This window comes from Chelonoidis abingdonii, chromosome 9 (genome assembly GCF_003597395.2).
Source record: "Chelonoidis abingdonii isolate Lonesome George chromosome 9, CheloAbing_2.0, whole genome shotgun sequence".
Taxonomy (NCBI): domain Eukaryota; kingdom Metazoa; phylum Chordata; order Testudines; family Testudinidae; genus Chelonoidis; species Chelonoidis abingdonii.
Window position 1 is genome coordinate 56,839,801 of NC_133777.1, and position 19,504 is coordinate 56,859,304.

General features: G+C 38.9%; 1 protein-coding gene across 3 annotated transcripts; it reads left to right on the top strand.

Moving 5' to 3' along the window:
* Positions 1 to 615: 615 nt before the first annotated feature.
* On the top strand, positions 616 to 19,501 carry MAPDA (N6-Methyl-AMP deaminase). 3 transcript variants are annotated; one of them, XR_012656544.1, is made up of 11 exons: positions 616 to 720; positions 3,850 to 3,980; positions 4,605 to 4,665; positions 5,505 to 5,592; positions 6,718 to 6,799; positions 9,391 to 9,517; positions 10,954 to 11,034; positions 12,451 to 12,586; positions 13,651 to 13,751; positions 15,189 to 16,255; positions 16,355 to 19,501. XR_012656544.1 is itself a non-coding variant. In XM_032779797.2 (10 exons), the coding sequence occupies exons 1-10, from the start codon at positions 661 to 663 to the stop codon at positions 15,381 to 15,383; spliced, it is 1,062 nt and encodes a 353-aa protein (XP_032635688.1). In that variant the 5' UTR covers positions 616 to 660; the 3' UTR covers positions 15,384 to 19,501. The 3 variants fall into 3 exon arrangements, 2 of the variants coding, with proteins under 2 accessions (XP_032635688.1, XP_032635698.1); XM_032779797.2 differs by having other exon boundaries at positions 15,189 to 19,501; XM_032779807.2 differs by lacking the exons at positions 13,651 to 13,751; positions 16,355 to 19,501 and having other exon boundaries at positions 617 to 720; positions 15,189 to 15,262.
* Positions 19,502 to 19,504: the final 3 nt, after the last annotated feature.

Below are 19,504 nucleotides of genomic sequence, written 5' to 3' on the forward strand. Positions count from 1 at the left end.
TATGGAAGCTGAAATTGTGGCGAACAAGATACCAGTTCAAAGAAGTGCTGTTATAGCCTAATACTCCAAACCAGCTCAAATGAAGCCAAGCCTATAAGCAAAGCATTATGGAGCATTACCTATTGACTCAGTGCTTTGGTGTTGAGGTCGTCTATCCCTAACCCGCTCTCCCATTGGGTGTTGAGTGGTTAAATGTGGCTGCTTTCTGTTTCATGTCTTGATACTTATCAAGCACGGTCATTTATCCTCAAGAAAATAACCCGGGAATCTATTTGCTTCTCCTCCTTATCTTACTATGCAGCTCTAGTCTGTCTCCTAGATCTCTAGAGCAGTGGGGTGTTGCGTGGCACAGGGATGTCAGCAGTCATGCCCACCCGCCTGTACCTCCCTCAGGGAAGGAGCTCCGTTAATTTCAGTGCCTGGTATATTGGCCACAAAGCAAATCGACGTGGTGGCAAAGGCCCTGCCCATCCCAGCCCAGGTGCGGGAGCCTCAGGGAGAAGCCTGTTGCTGTGGCCCGTCTGGAGGAGGAGGGGCTGGACACTTGTGGAAAGCAGCTGAAGGCTGGGACGCGCGCGCTGCCCCGGGGTGGGGGAGCGGCGGCGTCTGCAGCAGTGACGCTGCCATGTGACGTGCTTCACACGGTCAGGCAGACAGACTATGGCGTCCGGCGCGGACCAAGAGCGGCAGCTGCGCTTTTACAGGGAGCTTCCTAAAGTGGTGAGAGCTGGGTTAGGTCGCTAGGGCCGGGCACCCCGCCCCCCTTTTCTCCACGTTCCCCGTGGCTGGGCTGGTTATTCCCTGCAGTTGCCTGAGTCACTCTAGCGCTGCCCTCGCTGGGGAACGTGCTGTGCTGTGTGCAGTGAAGACCAGCAGCCCAGATGTCTGTTCTTCATTTTGCATCTTTTATGTCCCGCCCCCACTTGCCCGCATTCAGTGCTACGCTGGGCTGGGTCTGACTGCAATTCACCTTTCTTCTAAGTGGGGGTGGGTGATCAGTGAGAGTTCATCAGCAGAGTGGCTGGGGCAGTAGCCCTGCTCATGTAAACGCCTCATTTGTAAAGCACCTACGTTTGAGGAGACGCAGGCACCCCAGAACATCGGCCAGCGCCTTTTGGCTCTTGTGCTGGGAGCTCTGTAGAGAGATTGCAATCGAGAAGACATACAGATTAAGGGCTGCAGCCTTTTTTTTTGGCTTCCATAGTTTTTTTTTTCCTGGACCCAGGCTGTCACGTTGCACTGAACACTTTTCTTTAAAGATAGGCTAGTTGTACTGCCTTTAAGGGGGGAAAAAGTCACTCACATTGACAATTCAATTTTTCTACAATGTGAGTGGTTCCCATCTTTATTCGGACTGCTTCAGTCGGTCCACTCTTGTTCCTGTAGGAGTAAATCTGCCCTTCTTGCCTCTGGTTGCAACAGAATTGGGGTGGGACGAGAGGAGCTCAGCCCCCACAATGGTGCTGTATCCTCTGTGCACCAGCATACAGATCCTCGGGGTGGGGGGTCTCTGTCGACTGTGCTCATCGCGTGTTTTACACAAGTGAAATATTGCAGCTCTGATGTGGAGCCGCTTCTGCTGCCACTTTTACAGGGTGAGCAGATCCAGTCCTTCACCCTTTTCCCTGTAGGACCCTCTGCACCAGTGGTTCTCAACCAGGGGTGTGTGTACCCCTGGGGGTATGTAGAGGTCTTCCAGAGGGTGGTACATTTACTCATCAAGATATTTGCCTAGTTTTACAACAGGCTACATAAAAAGCACTAGCGAAGTCAGTACAAACTAAAATGTCATACAGAAAATTTCTTCTTTATATTGCTCTATATACTATGCACTGAAATGTAAGTACAATATTTATTTTCCAATTGATTTCTCATTTTACCGTTTAATTATAAAGTAAGCATTTTAGTAATACTGTGCTGTGATACTTTTTGCAGGAACCACTTGTGATTGCAGCCTACAGATCGAATGAATTGTACAGCTACTAAAAGCATAATTGCAATTTGAGAATGAGGACAAAATTGATCAGCTGTAGGTCTTTATTGGCAGTGTATTTGAACAAAAGGAATTTCTGCCCATCTCTCAAGGAAAAGGTTCAAGCAAATAGCTCCTGGGTTCCTAACAAGCTGCAATACGACACATCATGTCATGTTTATTTGTCCAAAAGTACTCAATTGATTTCAACCACCGATAAAATGTTCAAAAATTTTTTGTATAGCCTGAGTCTGTACAATTCTTTTTCAAGGTCTGTAGATTTATTTTGCAAGCAAATCAATTCAACATATTTCGTTCTTTTTGCTTTTTTTTTTTTTTCTTTTCCTGAGGCCATCCCTATAAGTCTGTTTCTGATAGCAGTTTTGGCTGCATTCTAAAGGGTGTGGTCTGGCACATTCCTGCTATCATTGTTTGCTATACGTTCCTGGAACTATTATCAGCTCAACAATTCTGGAGTTGTGTACAACAACTTTCACGTCTACCATGTCTACCATTTGAGTGTTTATTCATTGAAATTGGCACAGGTCCATGATCAAAACAGATATTATTGACACCGTCTTTCTCTACATTTTGATGCTTTCATTGCAAAAAGATGTTTTGAAGGCATCCTTCAAAGTGTCTTGTCTTTTTGTGGGTGGCAGATTCTCATAATGAATTCTGCAAGGTATTTTATTGCATTATGTGGAACAACTGTGCCTTTTATTAGAATTAATTTCTGGACGTGATTTCCAGAAGTGGTAAGTAGCCAGAGCGCCCATTAATTGGAGTTGTGTCTGCTCAGCACTTCTGACAATCACCCCTTCTATGTTTTATTGTACGTTTAGTAGATGTACATTTAGTAGTATGATATTGTTTGAAAGCATTTTACAGCAGTAAAAATGTCATCATATTTATCAGTCAAGCATTTTGTGAAAACATTTTGCCAATTTTTGCCCTAATAAAAACACGTGCCAAAAGGGGAAGGGGCAGGAGAGTGAAGATGTGTGGGACAAGCTAGGTATTTTGCAGACACATTTTGAAGTAAGATGGAGGGACTCAAGAAGACTGTTCCAAATGACGGGCAGCAAGATTGTGAGAAGGGACAGAGATGAGAGCGATGCTTAATGAAGTGGGGAGCTGAGTACAGGGCTTTGGAGCTGTTCTCTAGCTCCGCTCCGGCTCCAGGCAAAATCCTGCAGCTCCACTATTCTGGAGGTGCTCCACACTCCGGCTCCAGGCTCTGCTCCAAAGCCCTGGCTGAGTAAAGGATGACAGTGTTCAAGAGAGAGGCTGGAACAAGTCGTGAGTTCTAAATGCAAAGAGTACAGTTCAATTGTTAATTTTGTTTTCTGTTTATAGAGGGAAGTGAGAGCTCACTACGCTTTTATGTACTCTTAAGAGTATGAGAAAAGAGAGAATATGTCTGGATAGAAAAAATGCTGCTTTTTTTGGTCTAATTAAAAAGAAACTATGAACCAATTTAGGCCCAGATTTGACCTGTTATAAATTGAGTAAGGAACAGTGCTCATGTTCTAAATTATTTTTAAAATCTTAAAAAGTAAGATTTGTTGTCCCTCCACCCCCCAGGGTGTTCCGCTACAGTAGTTACCTGAGACTTTAACACTCTTCACAGTGGCACCTACATTCTTGCTGATACACTGCTAATGCTCGCAATGAGAAGTAAATAAGACAATCTCATTTGGGGCACGGACATATAGAAATGCAAGTCAAAATAGTCATTATTTGCCAAATGCAGAGACAAGATTGGTAGGGAAATGTTTTATTTTCAAACAACATAGAAGAAAAAAACAACAACCCTGAAATCTAATTGAAATTAAATATACCCTCCACTCCCTCTTGATTTGTTTATAACTTAGGAGCTGCACGCCCACTTGAATGGCTCCATCAGTTCTGTTACTATGAAGAAACTTCTGACTCAGAGACAATATCTTCAAATCCATAATGGAATGACAATGATTGACAAGGGGAAGAAAAGGACTTTAGAAGAGTGAGTATCTATAAGTTACAACCTTAATTCCATCCCACCCCCAAGTCCTTTATGAAGACATTGAAACCAGTGGAATCTGTAAGCTTGCACTGTGTGACTGTAGAAAACATAATTAAAATTGAAGGTTGCACTATGTACTTTAATCAGATTTTCACATAAAACCATTAAGAAAATTATTACTTTTAAAAAATGTCCTTAGGGGAAGATAATTTTTCATTTCTTGAATCTGTGAAGTCACTTTTTCTTGTGTGCAAATAGAACATGTATCCCTTGTTATCTTCGTTATTAATTTGTTTTCCTTTTAATCAGATGATTGAAAATATTTACATAGAGCATGGGCTCTTTAGAGAGAATCCAGTCATGAAAGATTTCCTAGTTGGACATGAATATAGCCAGTAACTTAACACATAGGAAAACAAAGATTCTTAGTTAATACTTTACACTATACATTTAATCACTACTGAATTAATAGTTTTTAAGGCCAGAAAGGACAATTATGATGATTCAGTCTGTGTTGCAGCAAAGCCAGTAAATACATGTTATTCAAGCCTGGGTTTGCAATTGGGAGTGCTCATCGCACTAGCACGCTTTTATATGCTTAGCCTTTGAACTTTTTTGTTGTAGATGTTTTCAGATGTTTAATATCATTCATCGGATTACCAATAGGACTGAAGATATATTAATGGTAAGTTGTACAGGGCTTTGTTTTAAAAAATCAGAGCGTTTTTCTTTCAAAAACAACTCCTTGCAAAGGTAGCAAGAAAAGTTATTGCACTTGTATCTGTGCCCAACGTGTAAAAGCCAAATTGAGCTCAGAGATTCAGTAATACGTTACAATCAATGACGTAAAAAATTTCTGTAAAAAGTGAGAATTTAGAAATGCCAGATTCTACCTGACATTTTCGGGTTTTTTTCCTTCAGAGCAGTGAGCTACCAATATTGGAAGTCAGTCTGTGCTCTCAGATGACTGAACTGATGATCACTTATGAATGTGATATTCATTCATATTTACCTATGGTTTAATTTAGCAGAGTCTCCTAATACTTCTTTGTCTCAGTGTATATGCAGAGTTCCTTACTAGAGCTATACTATGCTCACTTCCGGTTCCAGCACAGAGAGGGAGATCTGCTGGTGGGAAAGCCTATCTCGGGATGTGGAGTGGTGCAAATTGTTGTGAACCGTTCCTCTCCAGAAGGGGTTTCAGGCAGCCAGTACAACCCTCCAAGTGGTCAGGATTGCCAAGGAAGATGTCATTGCCATCGGTAGGGCAGCGGAGGGATATACTGTTTCAGCACATTGCCACTGAAATCCCCGTTGGCCAGAGCATCTTTGATATCCTGGTATAACTGGACAGAGATGTAAACACCGTGGGATTTAGACAGTAATTCCTTTTAATGTTATGTAACTATATTTCCATGTTTCACACTGAAAGCTTACCTGCATGTCTTTATCTTTAAGATTCATCCAGTGTAACAAATTATAAATCTTTAATTTCAAAATATTGTATATGCTGTTTTTAACCAGGTAACTAAAGATGTTATTAAAGAATTTGCTGCCGATGGTGTCAAGTATCTGGAGTTAAGGAGCACACCTAGAGAGGAAAAAGGCACTGGTACAAAGTGTTCTGTCTTTTAATTAGTATTCTGGATTATATTATAGAACCTCTCACATTATAAAGTTAATATTAACAATATGTTTTGGAAAGTACCAAGTGAATTATGATTGACATGTAAATAACTACTGGAGTCACTTTTGAAATTCAGTTGTTTGAGTAAATGTGGCAGATTTAGAAGCAAATCAGTGAATGTCCCACTGTCAAATCTTTCATATACTGACAAATTCCTCTTGTAATTTCAGTGAAGCCAGTGAAATTGCTCCAGGAATGATTTTTTCCTAACCTGTATATTTATATAAAAATATAAATAAAAAAAATACACACACATATGTATATTCGGTGTTATAAATATAATTATTTGCAGTGAACTGAATAATGAAAATGATAATATGGATAAAATTTTCCTTTTAGTAAGATTTGGGGGTTGAGGGAGGGAATTACACATTGAACTAAATTCTTTCCTGTCATTACTTCACTATCCAGTGATAAATTTAGGCTATTCAGTTTAGTCTGATTTCTTATTCTATTTGAGCTCTCCTGTTGGCATAATAAAATCACCTCTGCTCTGTGCACACAAGTGCTTATGTCAGTGTAGCTTATGTCACTTGGGGGAGGGGGGGGGTTATTTGTACCCAGGAGTGACATAAATGATGGCGACATAGGCTGTAGTGGAGACATAGCCTTATTATAGTTTTGTTTCTTATAATAGCTGATACATTTTCTTTCTTATTTCTCTTAATCCTTTTAATTGTTTTTAAACAAATATTTTAGTGGTGCATCAGGAAACCCTACTGTTAGATTCTTGTGTACAGTTATTTTCTTTTCTCCACAAACTCAGAGCAAACAAAATCCAAAGGGAGGCTTCAGAGTAAAATTACATTTGTTGGTAAAATCAGTCCTATAGAAAATGTAAAATCACAGAATAAAATAAAGATGCAAAATGAAACTACCATCCCAAAGTGCAAATAAAATATAAGATCAAAGAGTAAAGTGGGGGGAAAAGTTAAAATGAAAAATATTTTCATGGTCAGTCTAGGATTTTATCAAACGTAATTTTTTATAATGAGTCCACTTATATCTACTCAGATCAGGTGTGCATATGCTTGTGTGTGTGTTTTATAGGCATGATGAAAAGGACATATGTGGAAGCTGTACTTGAAGGAATAAAACAGTGCAAAGAGGAGGATTTGGATATAGATGTCAGGTAAAATAACGTGAAAATCTTCTGATTTGGGATTTTGTTATGAGCCTGATGTTTGGCCCAGGTTGACAGATCATGAATGCTGGGGAGGAATTTGTATAGCAACCAGATGATTTTTGACTTAAAACCTAGCAAAACCTAGTAATTTAGATATTGAAATGTATTTTATTATCCCTATTACTAAATAAAAATCTCAGCCAGTTTTGCTCTCTAAAGTCTCCATTCTCTGCAATGTTTTGTAGCAAAAGCAGTGCCCTCAGGAAATACCAGACTAAGGGCCTGTCTGTCACAAAAGTTCTATCACTTTAATCATACAGGCATAGTTAAAGCAGTACAGCTCTCCCTGCCTCCTTCCAGTGCTGGTGTAGTTATACCAGTACAGGGAGCAGAATATACTACACAGGTATAGGGCACCATTATACTTGCATAACTGTATCCAGATGAAGGATTATACTGGTTTAACTAGTTTGGTTAAAACAATCAGCCCCCTACCAAATTAATTATACTGATACGATGACTGTGTGTAGATCAGGCCTTAGAAAGACACTACAGTTTCTATTAGTAATTTAACAGATAATATAAACTTGAATTTTAAACCAGCTATCAAAAGTAAACCTAATAATCACCAATATATATATATATGTGTGTCTTCCCCTCTGTTATGGAATTTTAGTGATATTCTTTGAAATAATACAGTAATCACAATGAGAGTGCTGCAGCCATTGACTGGCTAATTACTGAACACTGAACTGTTTTACTAACATGCTTACTTTGATTCTCTAGGAAAGCTGGTTTTACTGTGAAATGGCCTGTCAGACTTTTATCATGCATAAACCTTGGGCAGTTTTGTTCCTCTTTAAAACAAACAAAAAACACCCACAAACAAAAAATCAACAAACACAAAACTACCAATCATAAACAAATAAAAACTACAAATATACTGGACAATTTTAAAAAGTTTACATTATTTTAAAATGACCAACCCACCCCAGTGAAGTTAATGTAGGGGGAAAAAAGCACACACTGCACAGACAGCACCTGTGTAGCTGTATGCAGGAGCACTGGTTACCATGTACAATTTTCTTCTGAGTTTCACTTGTTTTTGAGAATTGAGAAATCAAAGAGAAACTCAAAGGATGTGAACCAATAACAAAAGGAGTTTATTAAAACCTCTGAGAATTGTTTGTAAGTTGGAAACTTGATAACTAAATGGTGTGAAACCCAAAGAAGATAAACAGCCACTAGTTAGGGATCCAGCTTTCCTCTGTGGGAACTATACAATTATTTTTTGCAAGAAACTAATAATACAGATTAAAAATCTGGTCTGAAGAGTTGTCCTTAATTCCTGACCTCTTTCATGGGCCTTCTGTAAACTATATAAGATACAGAGCTACCTTTTTAAAGAATGTTGCAGTGGTGCACCTGCAGAAATCCACATTGTGCAGACAGAATGGGTAATTGCATCCGCCACAGGATCACTTATGTGTGAACACAGTTAACTTTTTGCACTCTAAAATTCAAATATGTTTTTCTGTTTGCTACATGATGCCTTTGAAAATTTGGACCATAAAGTTTTTTTGTGGCAAAATATATTGCAACTTTTAATAGTAGAGGTGTAATAACAACAAACTAGGTATAAATGTGAATTAAAATACATGTATCATTTGTATACATTACATCATAACAATATAATGGTATGTCACAGTTGTCAGCTTTTGTATAGACAGTTAGGAGGTTCTTTAATATCTTCTGCCTGTACCTAAGATGTAGGGTGTTGGAGAAGTCAAATTCTAAGCTCTTTGTGGAAGGGAGGGACTGAATTGTCTGAGCTGGTAGGTGTTGCTGGCTAATCCAGAAAACAGCATTGGTAGTAGCTTCAGAAAAACAGTTGATATATGAAAGTCAGACCATTGGTGTGCAGGGGCTAGTAGCCAGATGGGGACATGATGCCAGTATAGGCAGTGGCTGAAAGGATGGTGCCTGTCCAGAGGACAGGAGAACTCTTTGCTGGGTCTTATGTGAGATGATGTATGTTTTTTAAGAAGTGTTTAGAGGTCCTTCTCTGGAGATGTAGCTTACTAGATCTTTCCTTTTCCAGGGCCTGGAAAAAGTTGTTTTAGTTTTATGAAAAAGGAAGAACCAAACCATACCAATAAAATTATTGAAAGAAAATGAAAGAAAATGAGTTTATCCCAAGTGAGGGTTGAGTTCCAGCGTCTTGTGTTCAGCTATATATGCCCAATCCTTTGTTTGAGTATTACATTTTTGCTGCTAGAGTGGAGGCAGTATGTCTAGAAGGAAGATGCCATGAACGTAATGCTGGAATTAGAGTGGGTATGCATCTGGGCATTAGAGGTGTGTCATTCAGCCGCTGTGATAACAGCGCAGTGCACTGGTATTGTTGTGTGCTTCTCTATATATGCATAATTACCCTGTTTCTTGCCATCGGAGCTTTACCATAACAGTTGTGACAAAAGAAGCAATTTCTATTTAAGTTATGAGTGCATTGTTGCTTTTGCTGGTAATAGATTTTCTTTGTCAATCACCTGCTGTTACTGTTTAGATTTAATGTAAGATGTACATCTCTGTTCTAGGTTTTTAATAGCAATAGATAGAAGAGGTGGACCTATCGTTGCCAAGCAAACTGTTAAACTTGCTGAAGAGTTCCTCCTTTCCACCGATGGGATTGTGGTAGGGCTTGACCTCAGTGGTGATCCCACTGTAAGTTACTTTCCTTGAAGATGGATACTTCTATCATTGTAATGATTATAGTATCAAATTTTGTTTTTACTCTTAGTGCTTTGGATAATTTTCCTTTGGAGGCATTAACTGTTCATGGCAAGGGATGGGAATGACTATTTCCCCCCATCTAAACCATTATATAAATGGGTATAGATGCATTTTGGAGTGCTTTTGCCTTCATCTGAAATACCAGATATTGGCCAACACCAGAGGCAGAATATGTTGTTGCTATTATTTATTATTTATTATATAATTTCTTTTAAATAGTACCAACAATGTTATATAAGGTGTTTTTCAAACATAAAAGAAGTCACACGATCTAAAGACAGAAGAACAGGTAATAGTAGTCAAAGTAGTACTTGGAATGATAACTTTTGCCTGGCAAATTCTATCTTCCTACTTTTAGTCATTTTACTTGACTTGGGAACGTATGAAGGAGTTGAGGGGATTGGACAGCAAGTTGTTTTGGTTCTTAACAACTGCCCTTTACATAAATGTCACCATCAACTAAAATAAACACACTGATGTGTTGTTACTAGTAACATTTGCTGAACTGAAAAGAATTGGGGAAATACATTTCTCTCTGTTATCTCACTGTTTACTTGTACATTTAATAACACTTGGTCTGTAGTCAGTTTCACTGTTTCCACTATATAGTTATTCAATAAACTTGCTGGCTGTTGGTTAAGTGTCTTGCTCATATTCCTGATGTGAAGATAACTCTTGTCTCTAACAAAAAATTGAAAATGTACAAAACGATACACAACTATCAAAAAGGGGAACTTAAGAGCAACTTCTGAGCCCAGGAAAACATCCACTACTGCATTGCATCTGATGAAGTGGGTATTCACCCACGAAAGCTTATGCTCCAATATGTCTGCTAGTCTATAAGGTGCCACAGGACTCTTTGTTGCCTTTTACAGATCCAGACTAACAGGGCTACCCCTCTGATACATTGCTCTGATTGTATCAGATTGATTGAGGTTGAAGCATATTGAGTAATACTGAGAATAGAAACAAAATGAGAACTAAAGCTGATTTACAAGGCCCCACAGTTTGGTCTATGGGGGTGTGAATTGCTGTAGGTGTCTTTTAGTTTGCACCATTAGCACTGGTGGGTTACAGTGCAACATGCCAGTGTGCACTGCAGTTCACATCCCGTAGTCTGAACTGCGGGATCATGTAGACATAAAATACAAGTAGCTAATATGTTGCTGTTATAAAGAAAAGAGATTGAAGAATATAGTTCTCAAATTGAAATGAAAAAAATTGATTCACTATATTTGATTATAAAAGAAAAATTATTAAAATTAACTGCTTTTGAATGAATTATATTAATATTCGGAAACTTCATAATTACTGTATAATTGAAAAGGTTTTAATAAAAATACCTCCTATTTGGATTTTTCTTCAAGGCAGGACATGGCAAAGAATTTTTTGAACCCCTTTTCGAAGCGAAAAAGGCAGGTCTGAAACTGGCATTGCATCTTTCAGAGGTAAATTCTTAATGTTTGTGCTAACCTTTTTCTGCAGCCGCCTTTAAATAAAAACCTACTATAACTAAAAGTAACATCTGTGGATTTTCAGTTTTTCAGGCCGAAGTAATGCTAATTTGTGGCATTTTGAAGAGGTAGGGTTAGGAAAGAGAAATTTAAAGTAAACACTCTATATGTATTTTGGAGGGAAAAAACCCATAAAGAACCAAAAACCAACCATCTACCCAACTTAATCAAGTAACCTTGACTAAATCTGTCCTACCTTTCTAGGGATGTTACAGTCCACCAGAGATTCGTGCAGGCCCCACTCCTGTGATTTTTGATGTCACAAGAAATGTTTCAATGGTGCTATTGTCAGTTTTGAATTTTGTATTAATTTTGGATAGATCAGTACAGTAAATGATATAATACAATAAATGTTGAGAACCACAGGAGGAATACCAGTAACATAACATACCCTGCCTTAAAACCTGCAAGGTCCTTAAATGATTATTAAATTATGGAAACAGATAGGACCTTAGTATCATAGGGAAAACCCTGATTCAAGAGCATGACTAAGCCTTGCTCATTAAGGATTATTGGAGGAACTGTTGGCTGTAATTTATTGTATTATATATTTCAGAAGTATCAGTATTTATTTGAAATTTACACATACATTGACTGATCCATTGCCCTCCACCTGAAGTATATCTGGAATATCATATAGTAGATATTGTTATGTACCTGTTTTACTCACATGAATAGTTCTGTTGACTATTTAGCTCTGTTTGTGTATGTGAGATGAGGCGAATTTGGAGTATGATCTCTAACACTGAAGATCCATCTAGAGTTTGATTTAGCAGGCCCTGATGAATAATGAAAACCTTCTAATTTCTGAAAGAAATAGTGCCTTTAGGAAATGAAGGATGATATTATTAATGAGTTTTTTGCATGGAACTCTTGTGCAGTGCTTTGAAAATGTACTTCCAAGTGCCCCACCTTCTTCTTTCTGCCTCTGTCTTATTGTGTAACTTCTCTGTTCTGCAGTCAGTTTATCCATTTGTACATTGGAGATAATTGTAACCTTCCTTCACAGAGTAGTTGAGGCTTATTTCATTAAGGTTTGTAAAGCTAATTGAGGTCCTCCAATCAAAAATATTTCAGAACGGCAAATAACTAATGTAATCTGTCCTTTTATCCGCTTTCCAGTGAGTGCACTTCCATCTTCCAGTTCCTGCATCTCTTCCTTCTCCAAAACATAATAACTAACACTAATTAACACACACACTTATTTCTCATTTTCTTTGTTGATAAAATATACAAATACAAAAAACCTAGAACCCAGATCTGATCTGGGGCTGATGTATAACTTTGATTATTCAGCTGCAGTATGGTGCTGTTACAGACTCTGTGCGTGGGGGGTGTATTCTGTTTTAGATCCCAAATAAAGAAGAGGAGACCAAAATTCTCCTTGGTTTGCCTCCAGACAGAATTGGACATGGTACATTTCTCAACTCTACAACAGGTTCAGAGGACCTTGTGCAGCTTGTTAGACAGAATCACATACCTATAGGTAAGCAACAAGATAAGAAAATTGCTTGGTAGCACTCAGGCTTTGATACATTGTATCTTGCAAATGATTCAGTAAGTCTGAGTAGATTTATATCTCCTAGAAATAAATATGGAAAGATATTTGTGATGTGGAAATAAATAGCTTCTGTGAGAAAATAACTGATACATATGGTGTTCTACTAATACTTCTGCTTTTCATTTAAAACAAAATTGGTCATAGAGTATTTTTAAATGTTTTTACTGAGTGCCATTAATTAAATGTCTAGGTATTTTATATGCATATATTTCAATATACACAAACATTCTTTCATCACTATTCTCAATACTGGTGCTTCTTAGCAGTTTAATGCCAGTCTTGGTGTAGAATCAACAAATAGTGGGAAAAGGACAACAGAAAACAGAGATCTGGAACATTAAAATGGTACAAAATTGCCATGTGTTTACACCTGTTGCCACCTGGTTAGTATCAGTAAACGACACCTTAGTAATTTGTGTAGTGAAATTTCTTTTAAAGCTATGTAAAAGGATTTAGTGGCATTTGTGTAGACTGTTCAAAGTTTTGTATCTGCTTCAAATACATAGGGACATAAGAATTGTGATACAGGAGCATTGATCTGTCCAGTCTGATATCATGCCTCTGGCAGTGGCCAATAATGGATGCCTCAGATGAACGTAGAAAACCAAAACATAACATACTTGACCAGTTGAGCAGTGCATGTGGTGTATGTATGTGTGCACGAGTCCTTCAAATACCCTGAACTGGGCATACAACTAGTGAACTGTGCACCTAACCACCCATTTGACTGTATAAATCCAGGTATTTTCATGTGCGCACAAATAAACATTTTGTTCCCATGTTTGAATATGTTCTTAGCTGGCATATACAATATATTGTAAGCATTGTGAATCACCACAAATTTTTAAAAAATTATAAAACAGGTAACACTGAACTATTCAGCTATGGACTGAAATGTGTACATTAATCTACCCAAATATCATCTTTTTGATTCTGTACATATCCTTGTTTTTTTCTTTTAATTCAGAGTTTTTCCTTTTATCACTTAGAACTTTGTATGACGTCAAACTTCAAAAGTCAGACTGTACCTTCCTGTGACAAACACCATTTTGGATACTGGTACAACATGGGCCACCCTACTGTACTTTGTGTAAGCCATTTTGATTGTACAGAATACACTTAGATGCTGACCATACAGAACATGGAAACTGAGTCACTGGAGCCAAGTTAGAGAAACATACCTGTTAGTATCTATACAAGAGCCAACCGGACAGGGAATTTCTCTCACTTCACTTGTAAGAAATCTGATACCTGTTTAGGGAGAAATATATAATAATAATCTAGAAAAATTCTTGTTGTTCAACTTCTAGTTTTTGTTGAAGAAGCAAATCCCAGTAGATTAGAAGTCTGATTTACATGAAATTTGGGGTCTATATAGATTTTGGTATGAACCAGGGAACATTGCATTTGAACATCTTAGCCCCTATATTTGTATTTTTAAATTGTAATTCCTTGTAATTATTATTTCTTTATAATATCAAATATGTTTCTGTTGCATTCAAAGGAGAATATGGGACTCCTTCTGTAGGTAATTAGTCCTGATCCTGTGAGATGCCAAGCACCTCAGCTCCCATTGTTGGCATCTATAAAAACATCCATGTTAGAAAACATCACAGTGGCCAAGTTAAGTAAGGTAAATTTAGGGACCTCTCTTCCTTGCATGGTTCATAAACCCACACAAGAGCCCTGGATTAGGGAGCAGGGATCAACTTAGTCCTTAAATGATCCTAACTTGAACATTTCAACTGGCAATGCTTATCTAATTGTTATTATTTATCATTTGTATTATGGTAGGAGCCAAGGATCGTAATCGAAGTCAGGGCCCCATGGCACTAGGCTGTGTTGTACAGGATGACACAGACCCTGTTTGGAAGATAAATATTCTTATTTAAGACAAGGTGCAGCTAGTAAGTGGGGGGTAGAGGGGTGGGGAAGGCCAGGGGCAGAACAGGGAAGGAGAAAGGATAACAGTTGTATGGTCACACATTTACATAAATTACACGTGTGAATAACTTGATGGTTCTGAATTATCGGAATTGTTTTGAAATAAGTGCCAGTAATCCACACAGGCCTTCTGTCTAGCCATTATCACTTCCCTGTAGGCATCATGGTAGAAGTGGGTCTTGAGGTGGAGCAGCAGGAGCAGCTTTATGGATTAATTTGGAGAGGTGCTCCATGTGTAGTAGGAGACATAGAATAAAGCACGAAGACTGGCTGTTTTTATAGACATCATATATTTTTATAAAATAACTGTTCTTTCACTTAGTCTTCTTTGTTCAGCATATGATATTTTTGGATGATATATTGATATTAATTTACAACCAGTTTCACCTTACTGTATTTCACAGTTTACTGCAGCTAGTATTTATTCTATCAGTTAGTACTTAATTAAAGATAGACTAAGTACTAGCTGCAGTAAACTGTGAAATACAGTAAGGTGAAACTGATTGTAAATTAATTTCCCATTTTTCAAAGCTAGACACACTGAATGTTTTTTTTTGTTATTTTTTTTTCTAAAACCCCCCAGACTGATGATAAAGGTGTCTTTGCAACGGATCTGTCTCAGGAGTACCATATGGTTGCTAAAACATTTAATCTGACGCCGGCACAGATATGGGACCTCTCCTATGAATCAATCAACTATATCTTTGCTTCAGACAGTGTAAAATTGAAGCTAAAGGAACAATGGCATAAACTGAAACCAAGTCTGCTAAGTAATTAAACTATAGTTATAAATAGATGAAAACAGAATATAGTAGCTCAGTTAATAAGGATGATCCGCCTAAGCGATTCTGTATTTGGCCTTTTAAATTTTTATACAAACATAGGGTCCAGTCCTGCAGCCTCTGATTATATGAGTTAAGGGCTACAGGAACAGACCCTTATTTAACCAGGATGAGAGAGAAGTTCCTTTCCACACTTTGTCTGAAAAAATCTGTGAGTGAGTAAAATTCCAGATTTTTCATGTACTAAATACTATATTCACTGTAGAGAAACTACTTTTTTTAATTACCTACTCGTTCATAAGACGAATTTTTTTAGTAAAAAAGGGAAGCATCAGAGAAGGTGGTCAGCTTATGAACGGGTATAGAGGGGGAGAGGTGGGACACAGTCCTTCCCCCCAACAGAGGAAGCAAGGAGACAGCAGAGCCAGAAGGGAAGAGGCAGGGCCAGAATCTCTCTGCTTCTGGCCACGCTGTTCTCCCTGCAGCCTCCGAAGCAGCTGCAGCTCTGGGGTGGCAGGCTGTGGCGGTGCCGCCTGGCCCCACCTGTTATAGTAGGCTGTAGCTGTGCTGCCTGACCCGGCACGCTGGAGCAGGCTGCAGCCATGCTGCCTGGCTCAGCCCACCGGAACAGGCTACGGCCGCACTGCCTGGCCTGGCCTGGCCTGGCCTGCTGGAGCAGCTCCGGCCAGGCCAGAGACATCCTCACCTGGCCCACCCCAGCTAAGGTGGGAAGGGATGGGATAGGGAGAGTGTGGGGGTCCTGGGCTAGGGGTGGGGTCATGTGGGGCGTGGTCACAGGGGTTACTCCCCTGGCCCCCAGCTTCTCTCCCCCCGCCTCTCCAAAATTTCCCCACTGGTTGCTGTCCCGGCCTGTCAGGGTAAGCCGCTGGTCGGCCGGGACACTTTGTTCACTTAGGTTTACCTCCATGCCTGTGCATGCTTGAGGTAAACAAACCCAGCCTGCCAGCGGCTTATCCTGATGGCCCAGGAGCCAAAGTTTGCCGACCCCTGAATTATAAGGTCGGCTTATGAATGAGTCGTGCAAAATTTTCATTTTTACTTATCCATGTGGGCAGGGGGAAGGTTCGCTTATAAACAAACTGGCTTATGATCGAGTATATGTGGTACTTTTTGCTCAAATGTGTTGAAATATCACAAATATTGGAACCATCATAGCAAAATAACGTTGAGTAGGAAAAGAACATAATACACACATAGCAACAATGTGCTAAACAGTATGTATATGTTTTTCTATATCAGTCTTAAGTAGGCTGACTGAGCAGAAAGATATGGACAATCTCAGAGAGAAAGAAATACTTGTCAATAAGATCTTTACACTCAGTTAAGAGACATATTAGACTGTTCCTGCTGATATAGATGTCTGACCAAAGCTTTCTGTGGGTAGTTTTAATGAATACGCTGAGATAATAAAACTGAACTACACTATCAACACACTCAGAATTAACAGTGTATTACGGTGTCTGTGTGTTACACTAGCAAGCAGAAAAAAATTCTAAAACCAAAATCAAAACTTTGACATTTATAGGGTTTTGTTTTGAAAATGCTTTATTATAAATTAAAGTTTATTTCTTTCCATTTGTTTTTTTACAAAACAAAAAATAGCTTTTTTGATGCTGTGTGTTTCTAAAACCACTGCTTTTGTTTTTGCTCAGGGTTGTAGATTGGAGGCATGTAAATTCTGCAGCAAATTATGTAAAGTTGTATCATTTATAAGAGATGCTTTCCTTCTACTAAGTGATACCATGTCTGTTTTTGACACCACAGGGAGCTCTTTAGTTTGGGAAACGAGATGTAGTTTTTGTTAGTGGTATTAATTTATACATTGATAGATCTGTCACTCTTTGGGAGAAGAATCACTGACAACACAGTCTTGCCATATGTGGCTCCTATATCCCTTAAGAGACTGTGTTTTGTGAGTAGTTTAAGTAATTGTACTAGGAATTGGAATTTAACTTCATAGATTAGGAAAGAGATTCCACCATGTAGAACTGGTCCTATTACTTCAGGAAATCCCTTTGCTGTCTGAGTTTCAGGAGACCAGGCTATTACTGGACTATGACAAACTGCATTTTTTGCAGTGCTAATGAAAGTAGACCGTACTGAATGTTTTGAAGGTATAAAGGCAATCTATTTGAATGAGTCACTGGCTATGCTGTTTCAAGTGTTTGTTTGGCTCATGAGAACCATCATGGGTAATGATTATTTTGTATCTTGTAACAAGGCTACTAATATGGGTTATATGTTGCCGCTATCAGCAGTCACTGTCGCTTCTACTGTGCCTGATCCTGCCAGGTACTCAGACAATTGGGCCCTTGAAAATCTTTTTAGGAGGGGGAGATCTTGCAACAGTCATGGGGATGGCTAATATAGTGCCTCCAGATATTTGTGATAGGCTCAAATTCCACAAGCCTAGTGATGGGATCCCAGTCCTTGGTCTCTAGATGTCAGGGCAACTTGCTGTTGTGGCTGAGCCAGTTGGAAAAAGGTTTATGATGATAAAAACTGGAGATAGAGTTAGAATGTTTATGTGGCAGGATGAGCTTTCTCAGCTATGTCATTTAGAAGGAAGCCTCTGGCTTTCACTAAATGATGAGTGACTCAGTAGAGGGATAGTTCTTTTCTGCTGAGAAAACTCACCTCTCATGTGCTAAGAAGTCAGTTCAGACAATCAGTTATGTGACCTCCTAGCAGCAGCTGGACATAGGAAACAACCACAGCTTTGTGACGTCTGCTCTGTATAGAAGGAGCTGTCCTGGCTGAGCTCTCCAGTTCTTTTCTGTGTCCCAGTAGGAGATCTCTCTCTGACTTCTGAACTAGGGATTTAGTTGTTTATTGTGATCCACTTTCAGGTAGCTGCTGCTTATATGTATGTGGGGAAGAGCAAGACCTATCTGCATTCTGCTCCAACATCCCCCAGTCCTGAGGCCAAGGAAAGAGTGCTCTAAGATGAGGAGCTGTGGTTCATGTGTTTTTAGTAAATATTCCCCTGGCACCCTATCAGCCATCCATGATTGGGATCAGTTGTGTCCCAGCTGTAAAGTACAAGTAAAATTTGTGTAAATTGCTGTGTGGGGGTTGTGTGCAACTGGCAAGCCAGCCAGAATATGACTTTAGTGTGGAACCTCAAAGTTACAAACATCAGCATTTCAAACTGACCAATCAATCACACATCTGATTTGGAACCAGAAATACACAATCAGACAGTAGCAGAGACTACCGTCTCACCCCCACCCCAGAAAAGAAAAGCGAGTACAGTACTGTGTTAAATGTAAGCTACTAAAAAAAAAAAGCAGCATTTTTCTTTTGCATAGTAAAGTTTCAAAGCTATATGAAGTCAATGTTCAGTTGTAAACTTTTGAAAGAACCACCATATTTTGATTAGAGTTATGAACGTTGCAGAGTAATGAACAACCTCCATTCCTGAGGTTTCATAACTCTGAGATTCTACTGTATATTAAAACTGCTGTTGGGAGATGGGGTACTCTGGAGGAAAGAGCAAAGGGTCAGAAGCTGTGAAGTTCTGAGGGTAAACCTCATTTCTGCTGTTGATTGGCTGTATGGCCTTAGGCAAGTAACTTCACTTCACTTCACTGCCCCAGTTTCCAGGCTATAAAATGGAGATAAATGCTATCTGTCTCATGGAGGTTGTTACGATCTGTTTGTTTGTTTGTTCAGCATTCTGAACATGTAAAGTGGTATGTAAACCTTAAGTTTTGTGCTTATCAATGCACACTTGTCCCCAAGCGAAACCCAGTGAGCATCAGAAGCTAGCCTTCATTTTCTATGTAGCAAATTCTTTCCAACCCTTTTGAAGTGGGTAGGTTTCCAGGGGACTCCCCAAGCAGTATTCGATTTATTTTTCTTTCCACCTCCCATTCCTCTTTGTGCAGAGTGGCTTACCAGTCTGAGGCAAACTCTTTGTATATTCTTTCCTTTAGCTGGATCCCTCTAACTGGCTTTTAAAATACAAATTAGCTTTGATTCCAAGTTAAAAAAAAAATCATTAGTCCAATTGTTTGTTTTGCTTTTTCCACTGAAAATAAATAAAGTAGACTTAAATAAAAATCTGTATGCCTTTTGTTTTAAAGCAAAACCG